Here is a 19,008-nt window from a genome sequence, read left to right as displayed (position 1 = left end):
TACGCGTCAGGTTATGTGAGGCGTACTTACACCCAGGTACACTAACACCCAACCAGGTCATAATCACAAGAGGCATCCAGCTCTGCACTAGTAGCCTACGCGTCAGGTTATGTGAGGCGTACTTACACCCAGGTACACTAACACCCAACCAGGTCATAATCACAAAACGCATCCAGCTCTGCACTAGTAGCCTATGCTCCAGGTTATGTGAGGCGTACTTACACCCAGGTACACTAACACCCAACCAGGTCATAATCAGAAGAAAAGTACTACAGGGAAATATACAATTGCTATTATGTTTGATTTAAATATAAAGAAACCTTCTAAAACAGGGGTAACATCAGCTATAACGTTGATTCTCGCATACAAATGAAAGTAGCGAAAAAATTATTATTCAAATATGCCCACAAAATGATACAATATATAGATGAGCAATGTGAAGTGTCTAGCTAGTGCTGGGAACACCCATCATTAGCAGTAGTATGTATTTGCACCAGCTTTTCTGCACCTGCAATTGATTACAGCTGCTGACAGGCATATACCCTTCCCTGTGTGGGTCTGCCTTTGTTTGCAATGACATGACCTTGTTCTTAATCAGCCTGTAATAGACCATCCCTTCCCTCCCACCTCTCCAGTTGAAAGCAGGCACAAGTGTCAGGTGCGAGTACAACTGCATACGTACATATGTGTGTGGTTATTTTTGTGAACACACACAGCACAAAATGGATTTCATTTTATGCCAAGCAAAGAGGAGTTGTCCAATTCACCATCATCCCCACTGTGTCTTAAGCTGGGTACACACGTAAAGATTTTCTGTCCAACCATCCAACAGGTTGATTGGTTGGAATGAAAATCTGGTAAGGTATGAAAGCAAATGACAATCAGCAATTTGCTCCCTGAAAATGGACAAAAACTGTTGTTTGAACAAATTGTTTAGATCAAACATTTAACAAACTTGTCTGATGACCATTTTCATCTGTTTTCTGGATTTAGGAGCAAATTGCTCATCATCAGTTACTCCCATACGTTACCAGATTTCATTCCAACCTATCAACTAGTTGGATGGTTGGACAGAAAATCTTTATGTGTGTACCCAGCCTTAAGCTGCATACACATGGTACAATCTGCACAACCAACGATATCACTGAACGATTTCCCCTGAACTTTCTGTAGTGCAAGACAAACGATATTGGGTGTACACACTGAGAGATATCTATGATAGATATCTTTCGGTGAAGTCATCCTGCCACATCTCTGAACATGTAAATCGTGATGAAATCGTCCAAAATTACCTGCATGTATGGACGACCATAGATATCGTTATCGTCCAAGCGGGAACGCACATCGTTGGGCATTCGTTGGTTGTTCACTGCATAAAAGTGAACGATATGAACGAGATACCGTGTGTACACACCTTAAGCTGATTTATTCATAGTGTTATCTGCATAACATTGCTTCCAAGGCACAATAGCTATTCATATACTGCTCACCGTAATATATATATATATATATATATATATATATATACTCAGCCAGTGTAGCAACACTGTGCATCACTCAGGCATGTATAATGGAATTTTTTTACCAGCCATCAACATTAGAGGGGCATCTGCACTACCACCAAATATTTTTACAGCTCACGTTGTATAGTAGACAGGCTGCAAATATCTTACATTTATAGAGTGGTTTAAGGTGTTCATTTAACCAGTTCGGTGGATCAGGATTATTGTGGGGGAATGCAGGCTTTAAAAGTTACAATCCCCCCAGGTACCATGTACAACCCATACACTTCTGCATGACCGTCAAGGAACTACAGCAGCATTAATCAGTGTCCATCACGTGCAACACAATGTTCTGCAGCAGTGGGAATTTTCTGCGTACGATTAGTTCTTGTCTCGTGTTCGCAAGGAACTAAACTATTTTCCTAAGAGTTCTACAAGATCCCCCTGAGTAGCTCAGAGTAATACAGTATAGAGAGAGGACCATTCAGTGTCCCTGGCATTCCTGAACTTTAATCATGCTTTTTATTGTTCTCTGTGTTTTGCAGGGAGGATAAAAAGTCCGCCATGAGTTTAGCTGTCTTTCTAGGTCGCTCCATCACTACAGAGTGGCCGCAGTTTTCAAGTATCTCCATCTGGCTGCCGGGTATCGCACTGGCCAAGACTTCAGCCCCAGAAACATCGAGCACCTGAGATATAAAACACAGTGTTACTGAGATCCTCACTTCCCTGTGTATTGTACCAGAAAGCAGTGAATGAGGCTTATTGAAAATATTATTTGGATTTACAGTTTACGTTTTTCCCGAAATCCTGTACGGGATAGATAGATAGATAGATAGATAGATAGATAGATAGATAGATAGATAAAGGGATATTGGGGCCGTTTTAAAAGCAATTAAAGTAACTGTTAAACAATAATATATGCCAAAGCCTGTAAATGGCTGGGGGTTAGGCTATAAATCTGTACATCGCGTCTCAGCTGATGTGTGTAAAAACGGTTTAGGGAAGGGAGCTTCTCTATCATACATTATTCTGGACAGGGGAAGAAAAAAAAAGTTGTATAGTAGATTTGATTTTATGCATCATTTTTAAAATAATGTTTTATATTGTTTGTTTTTTCTTCTTTTTTACATTTTTGTACGTTTTAAAGAATCGTCATTGAATTGCCAACATGTGCAACTTACTTGGTCTTGTCTGCCCCAGATTATTTGAGTAGGAACGGCAATTTTCTTCATGTTTTCATGTAGCATATGACGTGATTTTTCAGACACTATGTCTATAAATACTGAATAGAACAATGTGTGTTAAAGGATATAACATCAGCCATGTGCCACTACAGCATGCAATAATCAACACCACCTTATCACAAATCCGTTACAAAACTCTTTAAATATAGTTTTCCTTTACTTGTTGATAACTGTAATTGTCGAATATACAGCGTGCCGTGCGTGGTCGCTGGCCATCCGCCTTGCAGGGAGGACTCTGACCCCGCCTACAAAACGGGTCGAGCTGTCGATCACCATCGACAGCCGCCCCTTTTGTAGTGAGCTCCTGAGCGAGAGAAATTCTCTCTCGCTCCAGGGCTTGCGCAGGGCCTTAACATCGACCCGGTTGCGAGCGCTCAGCGCTTGCGACCGGGTCTGAATGAGGTCCACTGTGTGAATTGACTATGAAGAATAATTGCCAAACGATTGGATCTGCACTGCCAGCCCCACCACTTGTGCAGCCAAACTGAATATGTGGATCATATAGTGTGTACACCCGATTGCACATGCATGGTGGTCATTCATCAAATATCCCTTCTGCTATACTGCGCAGCACATGGGACGATGCAATGAACGACGCCATGCTGTTAAATACAGCATGGAATGATATATCACGCAGACGTACATCAGAACCTGTAGTGTGCACGGCCGGCACGATATAACGTTCCATTGCGTCGTGCTGTCGCTGGGTACACACATCATATAGTATGTACCCAGCTTAAAGGGGAGATTTAGAAAAAAAATTCTAAAATGCATAAGTGGAGGCATGGGCGCAGCCATAGTGGGTGCAGGGGGTGCCATTGCTATCGGGTCCAGAGGCTTAGAGGGCCTAACTCTACTGCACCCAGGTCATACAGTTGTCTGCCAGGTTCCCGGAAATTCCCCTTAAGCACTGTGTGGCATAATGTGAACTGAGGGTACTATGCAGCATGTGTACTGGCAGCAGTACAATGTGGCATATCATTAACTTGGGCCACTTCATGGCCGGGAGTTCGAATCGCGACAGTGGCAGGCAGACAAATGAAGAGATCATGGCAGCGGCAGCCCGACAGCGCTGGAAATCCCGATCGTCCGTAGGTGAGTACTTACTAACCTAACCCTTCTAACCCTAACCCTCCTTAGGGGTGCCAAACCCTAACCTCCCCCCCTGTGCCTAACTATAATCCCCCCTCTAAGTGCCTAAACCTAACCCCCCCTTCCCCGCTGCCTAAACCTAAGTCCCCCGGGGTGGTGCCTAACCCTAACCTCCCCCGAGGGTGCCTAACCCTAAAGCTCCCTCCCCCTAGCCTTAACCCTCGCTCCCCCAGCCTAACCCTAACCCTCCCGGTGGGGTGCCTAACCCTAAGTCCCCCCCGGGAGCCCTAAACCTAACCCTCCCCCCCCCCCGTGGCTGTCCACTCGCGGCGCCCGGCATCTCTTTGATCGGGATGTTGGACGCCGGTCTCCCGGCGTCGGAAAAATGACAAGCGTCTAGATTTAGACGCCTGTCATTTAACCCTTGCCGGGATAAAGCAGTCTGGAAGCTGGCTGTCAGGCTTACGTCAGCCGGCTTCCCGATTGCATCCCCTTCAATGAGACATAGGACAGGATACAGCAAGGGGAGAAATGTGGTCAAACCCCCAAAATCCAAAATGCGGGGTTGACCGCATTTCTTATATGCACCGAGCCCTGGGAGGCAATGCACTCCGGGGCTTGGATGTGGTGGATGGCAGTGGATCTGTAGCTGGCGTTACCCTATAGAAGTTTATGGGCTTCTATACGGGGAGTGCTGTGAGAGGGATCCCTCCCAGCACCCCCCGCATGCACAGAAGGAGGCCAGAGGGACTTCTGGGTCATAGACCCGGAAATCCCTCATTCGCAAAGGACAGTTCTTACCGAGAGCTCTCCCAAGAACTGTCATCTATTATACATGATACAGTAGTTTCTAATAAAACACCCATTTATTTACATCTGTGTTTATACATTCGCAATGGAAGAGTTGCTATTAACCCTGATAAACCATTAACGCTTTAAATCTCTATTACTATGTAATTACCATTACAACTTACATTTCCGGTAAAATTCATTGTGAGGAATGCGAACATCAACAAGTCCTTGCAAGACCTTGGATCAAAGAGATACAGTAAACAGATTATATAAAAATAATCAGATTTGTACAGTGCAAACTAGCTTTATACAAAGGCACCAAGAGCCGCTGACCCTCAGTGCTCACAATCTAATTTGTGATACAAAGCGTATTAAGGAGAACAGCAGTTACCAAACAAGTTTCTCACCCCAACAAGCAGAAGTCGCTATTTAGAGACTATACAAGTACAGAGTCGCCTGAGCAGAGCTGCAGCAGTTATCTTGGTAACTACAGGGGTTCTAGTGCATGTATTAGTTGGGGCATTATAATGAATGTATTATGAATGCTATGTCACATATTAGGTTTAATACAACCTGATATGTGACAAATAAATGAATAGTAATTTGCAGTATATTTACACTCACAGACTGCACTATAGAAAACTAATTATACCAGTTATAGACGTAAGGTGACCAACATGTGCAGCTCCTGTTAAACTGGACAAATCTAATTTTATTACGCAAATGACCACACATGCCCTATAATGTAAAAAGGAGGCAGAGATGTTCCACCCGAGTCTGTTATTGAATAAATATAAATATTAAAATGTTTCCTATGCCACAGGAGCTCATGCTTCCCTGTTTGCTGGTATTTGGATAACCAGGATGTGTATCTTTGCTGACTGAAGTCTATTGTGTGCTGTAGATAAATGTCCTTTGGGCGGTTTCGGGAGAGATGTCAACCTGGCAGGCACATTTTACCAACAGGTCCTTGTGTGAGTCAGACTTAGCAAGTTGGAGCAGTAATGTTACCACAGCCAGTTTATACTTGAAATCATTACAGCTACAGTTTGCCAGGGCCAATGCCCAGATATGTCTAAAGGTGGGTATCCACTAGACGATATGCTCCACGAGCGATATCGTCTAGTGTTTCTCCGGCAGTGATGTGCTCAATGTCATTAATGACACTGAACACCCACACTGAACGATATATCGCTCAGTGACGTCACCCTCCCTCATCCCCATACTTGCAGAACCAATATCGTCAGGTTACCCTGCAAGTCTGGGCGATGAAAGATGCCGTCAATGACCAGAGAGAGTGCGCATTGCTGGTCGTTTACGGCATATCCACTAGACGATATTGCGGACGATGAATGATAACGATATCGTTATTGTTCAAATCGTTCAATTTATCGAGTAGTGGATACGCGGCTTTAGAGTTACAGATTAGGGCAGAGACATTCTCTGAGTTACCCACACAATTCTGATGGACTGTGCAGGATAAATATACATCAGTTTACAACCAGATAGCTAAAAAAAAAAAGTATTCATAGAAATATTTAAAGTAGCATTGTCTTTAAAGTACTGTAGGAGTAACCCATCATCCTAGCCAGTGTACAGCCTCTGTGGGAATTGTTCATAACCTACTATCTCCAGATTAAATTGGATTTAGGAAGAGAACAACGAGTCCTTGGGCTAACACTAATTGAAAAACATGAACCACAGTCCATCTGGTATTTTGGGGCTTATTTATTAAACATAGAAAGCACTATCGCCGATGAAAATGGGTGTTTTTGCCAGACATACTACCACGATCTATAGAAGGCTACCATTGTGCTAATACAAGAGGTATCCCTCACTGGCAACAGATTTTCTGGGTCTCTTCAGCAGAAACTTCCGATACTTGCAGAGATACGCAATCCTCCTGCTATTGCCACGATGGCCACAATTACATATATAATGTATGTATGACACATAGGGGTCTATTCATGATGTTAATTATTGGGGTCCTAACAGACCCCTATAATTAACATTCTAACTCGCCGCGGATGCCGGAACAATTCATAATTGGTCCGGCGCGGAGACAGCTGATCCGAAAATCAGCTGTCCCTGCATGTGGTGACACTAGTGCGCATTCATGACCTATAGGTCACGCATGCGCACAAGAGCCCCGTCGTCCGGTGGAAGGAGCTGGACAAGGGTGGAGGGATCCAAAAGGAAAGGAGCAGGTTGTGAGCCCTGCGCGGGAGAACTCGCCATCTGAAGATGGGAAATGCTGTTGCACTCAAGCTCTGAAAATATTGTATTTTCGGAGCTTGATGAAATCTGTCCCCATAATAGTGTATGGGGACAAAGGGCCATTCCGCCAGAGGATGGTAAGCAGGAGATATCTGTGATACTAGTGTATGGGGACAAAGGGCCATTCCGCCAGAGGATGGTAAGCAGGAGATATCTGTGATACTAGTGTATGGGGACAAAGGGCCATTCCGCCAGAGGAAGGTAAGCAGGAGATATCTGTGATACTAGTGTATGGGGACAAAGGGCCATTCCGCCAGAGGAAGGTAAGCAGGAGATATCTGTGATACTAGTGGATGGGGTCAGAGGGCCATTCCGCCAGAGGAAGGTAAGCAGGAGATATCTGTGATACTAGTGTATGGGGACAAAAGGGCCATTCCGCCAGAGGATGGTAAGAAGGAGATATCTGTGATACTAGTGTATGGGGACAAAGGGCCATTCCGCCAGAGGAAGGTAAGCAGGAGATATCTGTGATACTAGTGTATGGGGACAGAGGGCCATTCCGCCAGAGGAAGGTAAGCAGGAGATATCTGTGATACTAGTGTATGGGGACAGAGGGCCATTCCGCCAGAGGAAGGTAAGCAGGAGATATCTGTGATACTAGTGTATGGGGACAGAGGGCCATTCCGCCAGAGCAAGGCAAGCAGGAGATATCTGTGATACTAGTGTATGGGGACGAAGGGCCATTCCGCCAAAGGAAGGTAAGCAGGAGATATCTGTGATACTAGTGAATGGGGACAGAGGGCCATTCCGACAGAGGAAGGTAAGCAGGAGATATCTGTGATATCTCCGGCTTTACCTTCTTGATGAATGGCCTGATAACTTAATTTCTACAATTGCAGGTGAAAATGTACATTTTCACCTGCTTTTGTAGAAATTAAGTGATGATGAATAGATCCCTAAATGCGTATATTTGCCCTGTACCGCCTCTATCCATATGCTTGGTTTGATTATCAGCCCTTTGATTGGTGCAAAATAAGACTCTGAAATTCATCAGAAAATTACGACTCGGATTTACTTGTAGATGTGTGAGCTTGGCTGCAGAGCATTCACAGTGCTAAAGATCGCAAAATCCACTTGCGTGCAGCTCTGCATCAGTCCCAGTATGCCTTCACATCCAGGTACACATTGGACTTGGTTATTAGAGCAAAGACCCTCGCTGAAAGCCAACAGCCAAACAGAGTACTCACTGCCAATAATAGGGCCTGATTCAGAGACGGACCGTAATGCATACCCAACTGCATACTCTCACGGACCGCAGTTGCTAAAATATGCTAATGCCTTCCAAAGCATACCGGAGCATAGAGATCCCCACTGCTGAATTCTCATATCCTTCCGACGATGAGGTGCAACAGCATAAACATCTGTAACATTGGAGCACAGCAGACAACCATGCTTCATATGTGGCAAGTCTGACCAGCCGCAGACTCGGCAGCTCACCTGACACTCAGAGAGCTCTCGTGCTGCTAAAGAGAACGCAATGCCTGATTTATGCACGTCCATGAAACATCATTTAAACTGTCAGACACACCTGCGTTTTTGTAACCACTCCCCCCGTTACCACCCCCAAATGCTGACTACCTGTCACTCACTTTAGCCCATATTACACAGATCCAACTGTGCTCAGTGATCTTCACTTAGCTGAAGACAACTCTATTCATGCTGTACAATGACAAGTACATTGGTGAGGAATGCGGAAGTGGGACTAAGTGCCTGAATTGGAGGTGAACACGGCTGCATCCGCTCTTGTGCCGGTTGCTGGAGTCGCGGCTGCGACAATACGCAAATGCTACTTTCTGCCTTCCCCTGGTGTAGTAGCCAGCATCTGAATAAGCAAGCCCTGAAAAGCCCACTTCGTGTATCTCTGCATACTGTAACAACTCTTGACAAGATACCATTGGTGCACCATCAATCTGTCTGAACATAGCTGTCCCATATTTGATACCGATTGCAACAGCTTCTTTGTGCGTACACTCTGTGCAACGCATGCGTCATAGGGGTTTTCAGGACTTTGGTAAATAATTGTTCAGCTAACTGATCATCAGCATTGCGTTCACGTTACATGCCCCTATGATCCAGGCCCTGAGGATAGAGAATATTATTTGTCACTTACTCAGTATTTTAAGCACACCCAAAATGTAGGCACTCTAGGAGACTGCTTAGTTTGCCTAATGATAGCACCAGCCCTAGATACATTAGTAAACCAATTACAATTCCTCCTATCACTGCATTAGGCGCCCAGTGACAAACAGCACAAGTACATCTGCCAGAGATCGATGGGAAATGTGATCTGTCTTCAGTACTTACTCTTGGTTTTAGTTATCATGCTTCTAAACATTACGAGCCCAGTGACTGAAGCTACACAAGGAGTTATTGGAGGCAGGGGGCAAATCAAGGGGCAATGGCAGACAATGTATTCACATTAGCTGGAAGCATTTGATACATTTTACGCACATTATACCGTTTGTCAGACAAGTTGCCTGTCTTTAGGATCCTGACTGATACACTCTGGGAGCTGTGCATATTGTTTTATAGCAAATTCTCCTTTACATATCTTTCCCATTTATTATATTATTGACCCTGTTAAAAAAGCATGCCAAGTAGTCCCTCTTGGGATGCCAGCGTCTTTCTTGATCAAAATATGCACCTTATTTGCATTAATAAAACAACTGGGAATGTCAAAACTACTTTGCTAGATTGCACTGATCAATTTGATGTGTGACATCTGTATATCTATATGTGACAGAGCCTGTGTACAAAGTGCTGCGATGCAGTGGGCACGGCTTTTTCTCACGCCAAGTTCCACTTGCATCATCTGCGACTTTGCTCGTGTTTAAAACTAATTTCCGTGCAGTTAAATTCACAGCCCAGTGTCTCTAGTACACTTTAAGTGGTGATTCGCTGCACCTGTGATACAAATAATACCCCTTTTACACCTAAATTCCGGGTCTGACCCAGAGTTGGAACAAAGTTCCTATCTGGATCAGACCCGGAATTTTGCCGGCGCTGACTCGGGATATTCCCGAGTCAGCGCCGCTCACACTGCAGTCGGGTCTGCATAGACCCGGCTTTTGCGGAGTGAAAGTGGACGCTTGGAGATGACGTCATCTCCAAGCGCCACTGAAGCCGGGCCAATCGGCCGGCTAGCAGCGCACTCCAGGTCTTCGTGACCCGGAGTGCGCTGTTCCCATAGCAGGGTTTCACGGGCTACGCCCGTGTTAAACCCTGCTAGTTACCTGGGTTGGATTGCCGGGTCACTCGACCCGACGATCCAACCCTCTCCCCTTTTACACCAGGGAGCTGCCCGGGTTAACCCTTCAAAAACCCGGGTTTTAGCTCCGGTGTAAAAGGGGTATAAGACATAACAATTAAAGAAAAAGATGGTATGCCGTACCCCTCGGAGGATTTCAGTCATGCATAGCATCTTGCGTGTATGGCATATAGGCGCTAGGTTAATGGGGATATATCTGTATGTTTATTTTATTTAAAATGTCCTTATTTTCTCACAGGAAAATACTTGACTCTTCAATTGCAATTTGGGGGAAAAAATTGTTTAATTTCGTAGGAATAAAACGGGGGGAAAAAATGAAATAAATAAATGGAAAAATTTAAATAGAAATGTTGAGGTAAATTTAGGTCACTAATAAACAACACAATTTAGATTCAAAAATAAAAAAAAAAAACCTAGAAAAAAAAGTTATTTTGAGATCATTTTAGGCCTATTAAAAATAATAATAATAATAATAATAATAATAATAATAATAATAATAATAATTAAAAAAAAAAAAAAAAAGCAGTTATTTTTTGGTTTAAAATAATTTCTTTCATTAAATTTAATTACATTTAGGGTGCATTAATTAAAGAAAAAGTAGATATCGGGGTAATTGAAGTCACTATTGGTTTTATTGGTGACATGTAATTATTGGACTAATCAAGCTAATTGGAAACTTCCAAATGCTTAATTAGACATTAGGAGGGTGTCTTAGTAGGTCCAGACAGTTTTTCTTAAAAATAAAGATTTTAGTAAAAATTAGACTTGCTTCAAAGGTGCGTAAAAAAAAGAAATGCACGCGCCAAAAAAATATAAAATTCTTCCACACAATTGTATACCAAAAATCTTGGACCTGTGGGAAAAACCCAGCACCATGAGATTTTTGGAAAATTCACTCCCAGCTGGACTTGGGTCTATAATTTTGAAGGAGCAAGTCACATTTGGAGCCACACCAGCATTTTATAACTTGCATCTTTATTCTCTGTTCTGTGAATTCGCCTTACACAGCTTTAAAGCAACATTATTATTTTTTTGTGATTTGTATGTGAATGTACCCGATGTCTTTTGTGCACACAGAGGTGGCAGCCATCTTGTGGGCTCAATAAATATTTATGACAAAAGACATCTATAAATAATTTTCATGTGAAAACATTTAGTGACTGGTTCCTTTTGTCAGTGACCAACAATGAATATTTCTTCATGCACGGTCTCATCCAGTCTGGAGGGAATATTACTTAGAAGGTTTAACACTTACCTGCTGTGGAATCTTGAAGCGGACATATGAACACAGTTTCAGCATCTGTTCCATCTCTTCTGCTGTGGACGGAATGAGGGGAATTTTCTGGTCATTACCAGATTCTTCCAAGTCTTTCAGATGTTTCAAAAATTTACTCTGAGTCGGATATTGCAAGCCTGATTATTGCAAGGACAAGACAACAAAGTCACGAAAATTATGAAAACATGACAAAAGCTTGTCATCAGCTCTGCAGTGAGTCCAGATAAATGCTTTTCACTTATATAAATGGATTTGTTAATATAAAGAACAATTTCTCATTCTAAATCTACATAAATCTACAAATACTTATGTCAGGTCAAGCATAATATGAAGATTAATAAGATATATGTGATTTTATTTTTAACCTATTCTTATCAATGGGCCATGTATAAAATGCATCCTGGAGATCCCATATCTCTGAATAGCAATTTATAAATATTTATTAAAGATGGTTGTTGCTGGACCACAGTGGCACCTAAATAAACTACAGTGGGAAAACCAGAAGCTTCACATTGCGACATTACAGGACATCCCCTCAATAACAGACAGCTGGTTAAGGGTCTTCCAGTGGCCAATAATAGATCTAGGGACGCTGCAACAGTACCATACTTACCAGTTACTATTAGATCCAGGCTACATTGGATCTGTTAGTGCTGCCTATAATTGGCGATATAACTTCAATTTGTGACATAACTTTTTACAATATATTATATGTATATATATATATATATATATATATATATATATATACACATATACATATACATACACAGTGTAAAAATTTAAAGTTATATTGCAAATATGTTAAAATGAGCCTGGTTCATGTGGTACAAAACAGATCTGGTTCCAAAGGCAGCATGCATAATAACTTTAACAGATTTACCTGCAGGACAAATGAGAGACAAACTGCAGATGTCAGAGGGGTACTGGGAAGCATACACCCCAGCAACACATCCCCCCATTGATGTACCAACAAGATGGAAAGGATTCTTGTTCAAATGTATACTGTCAACAAACTGTCAAGGAAAATAAGAACATGTTGTGTTACATATCATCTCAAACATATATTATGTTTTTAAGGTAACTAGTAATTCACTAAGAATTTTCTTTTTATTAGTTAATAAATGGCTTTATTCTCAAAAGTGGAGTAGATGTACAAATGGTTCATAATATTTTAAAAACAGACAAATCCAAACAACATTCAGGTATTTCTGCATAAAATAAAATAATTTTAAACTTTCAAGCAGTCCAGCTTCCAATCACCTCAATGTTCTATCTCTAGAAAAAAATACATCTATTTTATCAGTATTAAAAAATGTTGTTTTTTTTTCATGCTGGTAAGCACAAAGAAGAAAATGTTAATCATGGATGCTATTAGTAAAAGCTTTTACTGTCTTGTAAATATAAACAAACCATTTTTATTGCAAGTTTCCAATCTTTTCATACCAAAGGCTATTTCATAAACAATATATTTTTATTGTAATTTGACCTCACGAATACTGAATCCGGTTTTTGATCATTTGATTCTGAAAAGTATTAATTCTTAGAAAAATCCAATAGATAGATACATTTTTAATGCGCTAACTCTAGAAATTAAAAAAGCATTGTTTAAGCAGCATCTATGAGGATGCCATATATTTGAGAGATCATCCCTTTGGACGTAGGGTAATATTTACAGAGTCGTTCAAAAGGAGTGAGTTCGCGGAGACGTGGGGTCTGTGGTAGGGAGCCTAAAAAATTTCGTATTTGGAAGTATTCAAAGGGATATAAAGATTAAGTTGGACATTGCAGTTGTAGATCTGAGAGAGAGAGCCAGAGCCCTTGTGAGCAAAAATCAGCAGGAAATTTGAGGGATGCTGTTTTCCACGATTTCATGCGGGCCGCATGTAAACCTGGGGGGAAATTGGGGTTACACCATATGGGGGTAAGAGGAGATATAGGAGTGGTAATATTAAATTTAAGTGAGTATAAGACCCATATGTGGAGGAGGAATTTGAGTGTTGGAGGAAGGTTAGAGGGAGGAGGATGGTGTTTCTTTTGTAGGCCCCATAGGGAAGAAAGGTCTGGGGAATTGATATAACTAGATTTAATATCAAGCCAGGACGACGATCCATGGGGGGAGTAGGAGGACACTATTTGGGAAAAGTGTGAGGCTAAATAGTAGAGCTTAAAATCCGGGAGACCTCTACCCCCTTTGGAAATAGTTTTTTAAGGATGGACGAAGATAACTGAGGGGGCTTACCATTCCAAATAAAACGGTTGTCTGATTTCTGAAGGTTTTGAAGGAAGGTGAGGTTAACCGCCACTGGGAGAGTTTGGAAAAGGTAGAGCCATTTGGGGAGAATACTAATTTTCACTGCAATGATCCTGCCCAGCCACGAGAGTATAAGCGTCTTCCAGGAAGTCAGATTCTCTTGTAATTTCGTAAAATGTTGGGGAAAATTTTCCTGATATAAAAGATCATAACGGGATGTCAGAAAGACCCCAAGGTATTTAATTTTTTTATGTTGCCACTTAAAACTGGAGGAGGATTTAAGGGCCTCAACATCCTGTGGGGGATATGGAGAAGCATGGCCTCAGAGTTTTACAAATTTATTTGTAAAAGGACACCATAGTTGGGTAAAGATATCCGGGGCTGAGTGAGGGTAAGTAGAATGTCGTCGGCGAAGAGGGCAATTTTGGAAGATGAATTCCCGACCTGCACTCCGTGAATGCTAGGGTTTAGTCGGACAAGGGAGGCCAGGGGTTCTATCACTAGGGCGAAGATCAGAGTAGACAGAGGGCATCCCTGCCTGGTGCCATTTGAGATAAAGAAACGGTTGGAGGGGATTCCGTTGATGGAAACAGTAGCAGAGGGAGTGGAACAGAGGGCCATAACACCAGTCAGGAAGCAGTGGCATAACTAGGGCAGGGCGAGCGGGGTGCGTGCCCTGGGCGGCTTTGGACGGCACCAGCCCGCCCGCCCTAGTTAGCCAGTGTAGCGCCGACCGCAATGAGTGCGGTCAGTGCTACACATTTACACAGGACCGGCGCTAGGCTTCCAGCGCCGGTCCTGTGCTGCACACCTGAGCCCGTTCCCTCCCCCTGAGCGCTTGCCCAATAGCGCCAGGAGGCGGGCTCAGGCTGTACATAACATACGCATCGCCGCCAGCACTGGCGGCGATGCGTGTGTTAAACAGCAGCCAATGAGAGTCAGATAGACTCTCATTGACTGCTGCAGCACCCACTGTAAGAGCCGGACTTCCATCCGGCTCCTGCAGTGGGAATTGGGATAGACGTCATGTGACATCATGACGTCTCTCCCATTATGCTGAGCGCGCCAGCCCGGGAGGACTGGCGGGCGGTGGCGGCGGGAGCAGTGTCGCGGTCCGGAGCAGCAGCGTGGATTCACGTAAGTATGTTTTTATATATATATATTTTTTTAAAACCTGTCAGCACTACTGGGAGCACAAGGGGGGAGGGGGTGGCTACTACTGGGGGGACCTCTACTGGGGTGGGGGCACAACGGAGGCTGGTGGCTACTACTGGGGGCACCATTATTGGGAGGACCTCTACTGGGGGGGGGCTATTACTGGGGCAGCATTATTGGAAGGACCTCTACTAGGGGGGGCTATTACAGGGGGCACTTAATCGGGAGGGGGAACCTCAACTTAGGACCACTAGTTGGGTGGGGGGAACTACTACTGGGGGCATTATAAAAGGGGCCTACTACTAGGGGCACTGCACTGGGGGGACCACAACTGGGGGCAATAACAGGAAGGACCACTCTACAGGGACCACTGGATAGGGGGGGTCACTACTGGGGGCCTGCATCAGGGGGACAACTACTGGGGGCACTGCATGGGAGGGGGGGGTGACTACTGCTGGGGGCACTATATAAGGGGTTTACAGCTAGGGGCACTGCAGGGACCACTACAGGGGGCACTAGATAGGGGGTGATCACTACTGGGTGCCTGCATAAGGGGGACCACTACTGGGAAAACTGCATGGGGGGGGGACTACTGCTGGGGGCACTATATAAAGGGCAATGCATAGGGGGTGACTACTACTGGGGGCACTATATAAAGGGCACTGCATAAGGGGATACCACTACTGGGTATACTGCATTGTGGGGACTGCTACTGGGGGCACTGCATAAGGGGGAACACTACATAGGGCACTGCATTTGGGGAGACCACTACTGGGGGCACTGAGTAAGGGGAACTAATTGGGGGCTGTATAAGGGGGACCACTACTGGGGATACTGTATAAGGGGCACTACTATGGGCCTGCATAAGAGGGACCACAACTGCATACTGGGGGTACTGTATAAGGGGTACTACTGGGGTTAAGGTGCATATGGATAGGATTGTTCAGCGTGAAAATAAAGGGGTGTGTCATGTTGACACGCCCCATTTTTAAGTGATCACGCCCAATTTTTTCTGCGCGCGCCAAAGGCACGCGCACATATCGTGGTGTTTGGGGAGGGGCGGGCTCCCTTTTCACATTGCCCTGGGCTCCAAATACCCTAGTTACACCACTGTCAGGAAGTCTCCTGATATCCCAAATGATCGTAGGGTTTGGGACATAAAAGTCCAGGAGATCCTATCAAATGCTTTTTCAGCATCGGGAGAAAGAACAACAGCTGGAGACCTCCTGGAATTTATGGTATGAATTAAATCTATGGTCCTACGGGTATTATCCCGAGCCTGACGACCCGGCACAAAGCTGACCTGATCATAATGGACCAAGAAGGGAAGGACCTGGTTGAGTCTATTGGCTACAATTTTAGCACATATTTTAATATCTAGATTGTGAAGGGAGATAGGCCTATATAGCTCAATTGTGCGGGTCCTTACCCTCCTTAGGTATCACAACAATTCTGGCTTCTAACATATCCGCAGGGAAGGAGCCCCCTGTAAAACAGTATTAAAAAGGGAGTGCAAGTGGGGAACCAGATGCTCCATTAATTCTTTATAGTAAAGTCGTCAGGTCCAGGGAACTTGCCAGACTTCTGTTGTTTACTGGAAATTATGATTTCCTCTTCTGAGATCTCCTCACTCAAACCCTGGAGTGCTTCATGAGACAGCTGAGGAAGATTGGCAACGGAAAGAAATTCTTGAATTACCGTCTCAGTAGGTGGGATAGAAGTAGGGGATGAGGCAGAGTGTTGGTTGTACAAATTATTGTAGAAGTTCTGAAACCAGAACGAATTATTATTATATTATTATTATTATTATTGGAATTTTTAATAATGAGGATATTTCTATGGGTTCGTGCCGTACGGAGCCTAGATGCCAAAATCTTGTCAGCCTTATCTCCCTTTTCATAAAAGGTTTGGCGCAACCATTTTAGACGTTTAGCTGTGTGTTAGGAAAAAAGGAGAGCGAGGGAGTGTCGAACAGCAAGAAGCTCTTGTTGGAGGGAAGGGCTAGGGAACTGTTTATGTTGTGACTCTAGTTGTTGAAGGCGGATGGAGAGCGAGTTAGTACGGGTTTGAAAATCTTTTTTAGCTTTGGAAGCTATACCAATCAGATGTACCCGTAGAACAGCTTTATGGGCCAACCAGAGAGTGGAGGGAGAAGTGTCCTGGAGAGCGTTTAATTGAAAATAATCCGTAAGTAGGGTATTGAGACAGGTGATCGTATCGCGAGAATGAAGGATAGTGTCATTTAAGTGCCATGTCATTGGACGAGGACGTTCAGTAATACAAGAGAGGTCAGCTGAAACAGGAGCGTGTGAGGTTCTGAATTTGTTGTGGATCCGGGGTGGTGATAGGAGCAGACACAGAAGCAGAGTTAAATGAGAAAGTGGAGTTTTTAATAAGTGACTTAGAAGACATGGGAATGGCAAATGAAAAAGTCCAGATATAGCACTAAAGTGCACTTGATAACTGTAGTGGGGTTAATGGGGAAATGTCCAGATAGTGACAGGCAGGAACAGTCCAGTATACAAATATGGTGAGCTGTAACTGAATGCAGGTATGGTGAGCTGTAACAAATGCAGGCTGAGGTAAATGAAGTCCAGCTGGGAGTGAAGAGAGGCAAGGTGCAGGGAAACACCAGGTTCAGGTACTCAGGCAGGTGAATGGTATGTGGAGGGTGCAGGGTAAATCCAGCAGGCTGGAGCAGGCAAGGTTCAGGCTAGTAGCATAACAGACAGGCAGGCAGGTAAGGCACAGGTACTCTCTCTCAGCCGCAGCTGAGAAACACGTTGCACTGGCAAAGGAAGGAAGGCTCTGGATCTTCCTAAATACTCAGTGCCGCGCTGTGACTGGCTGGAAGGAGCACATGACCTACCAGGGTTGGACACACAGCCGCAGGCAAGATGGCGGCGCCCATGCCAACAGAACGGAAACACCGCCAGACCTCACCAGGCCTAGTGACATTGTGCACGCACAGAACCACGCGCAGCCAATGCCCCTCGCCAAACACCAGTACCGCTGCCAGAGACCCCCCGCCATAACGACCTCACAGGTAATACCCGGTGACTACCATGTCGAGAAACCCTGGCCGTGACAGAGTGTGATCAGACCATATCAAAGGATGGACACGAACATTCACAATTTGCAGGGCTAGGTCGTGGCTGAGCAGGATCATGTCTATACGGGAATAGGAGTTGTGGACAGGGGAAAAGAATGTATAGTCACGAGTAAGGAATCATAGAGAAGCTGGGATTTCATGAGATCAAGCAGCGCCTTGGAATTACAGAGGTCTGCCCTGCTGGAGTTAGTGGCTCCCGAGGTAGATCTATCTAGTGAGGGGTTTAGTACTGCATTAAAGTCACCAGATACGATAAGAGAGCCCTGCCATTTACGAGAGAGGAGGGTGTCTAGTCTAGTGAAAAAAGCTGGTTGGGCTAATGTTTAACTTACTTAAAATACTAAGGTGTAATGTTTTTTGGTTTTATAGCCTATAGACAATTATGTCTGATGTATAGATATTTTGGCAAAATGTAATACTAGAAAAGTAAATGTAGCAAACTTGACCACTTTGAAAACAAAAAATTATATATTATGATTATTTAAAAGACATTATTATTATTTTTTATTATTATTTTTAAGTTGTCTTGATTTTTTCTAAGCTTTTTGATTCCTCCTATTAAATTAAAAGATGAACCAGATGGAATTTAATCAAGTTACGCACTGCATGACGAGGAAGATTTAAATCTCTAAAGAATTACGGAGGAGTTGTAGATCTCTGGAAGAGAATGTGACATGTGTTCATCAACAAGAGCAATTTATCAAAGTGCTATTAATACGATTATGTTCAGGCTTCTCATTTCACATTTACTATCCTTAAAATACATTTATGCAACGTGCTGCACAATTGTCTGGTATCGCAAGGGACTGCCACGGTTGATAAAATACAAATGTACTTTTTTGACACACAATAAATTAGATATCTTTGGAAAGAATACTTAAACAATGAAGATGGGTTGTATGTTTGGAAGCAGCTTTGGTAAAATTGGAGATTGGCAAACTAGAAAAACATTGGCAATCACAATACAGGAGAACAATATGATTAAAACTGACTTTCCTAATATGATCCGAGCATTTGAAAACACCTTGTCGCTTGA

General features: G+C 43.7%; 1 protein-coding gene across 4 annotated transcripts in view; it reads right to left on the bottom strand.

Moving 5' to 3' along the window:
• Positions 1-1,128: 1,128 nt before the first annotated feature.
• Positions 1,129-19,008, bottom strand: part of ABHD6 (abhydrolase domain containing 6, acylglycerol lipase) — a 38,158-nt gene continuing 20,278 nt past the window's right edge. For all 4 annotated transcript variants that reach the window (XM_088472756.1, XM_088472754.1, XM_088472755.1 and 1 more), the window contains exons 5-9: positions 12,335-12,467; positions 11,431-11,588; positions 4,813-4,867; positions 2,684-2,784; positions 1,129-2,188 (exon numbers count right to left, since the gene is read on the bottom strand). In XM_088472756.1, the coding sequence (XP_088328882.1) occupies positions 2,012-2,188; positions 2,684-2,784; positions 4,813-4,867; positions 11,431-11,588; positions 12,335-12,467 (624 nt within the window). In that variant the 3' untranslated portion in view covers positions 1,129-2,011. The remainder of the gene's footprint in view (positions 2,189-2,683; positions 2,785-4,812; positions 4,868-11,430; positions 11,589-12,334; positions 12,468-19,008) is intronic.

This window comes from Taudactylus pleione, unplaced genomic scaffold (assembly GCF_031769625.1).
Source record: "Taudactylus pleione unplaced genomic scaffold, aTauple2 ptg000128l, whole genome shotgun sequence".
NCBI classification, from domain to species: domain Eukaryota; kingdom Metazoa; phylum Chordata; class Amphibia; order Anura; family Myobatrachidae; genus Taudactylus; species Taudactylus pleione.
The sequence above is the reverse complement of the archived record's forward strand: the minus strand, read 5'-3'. Positions and strand labels throughout refer to the sequence as shown.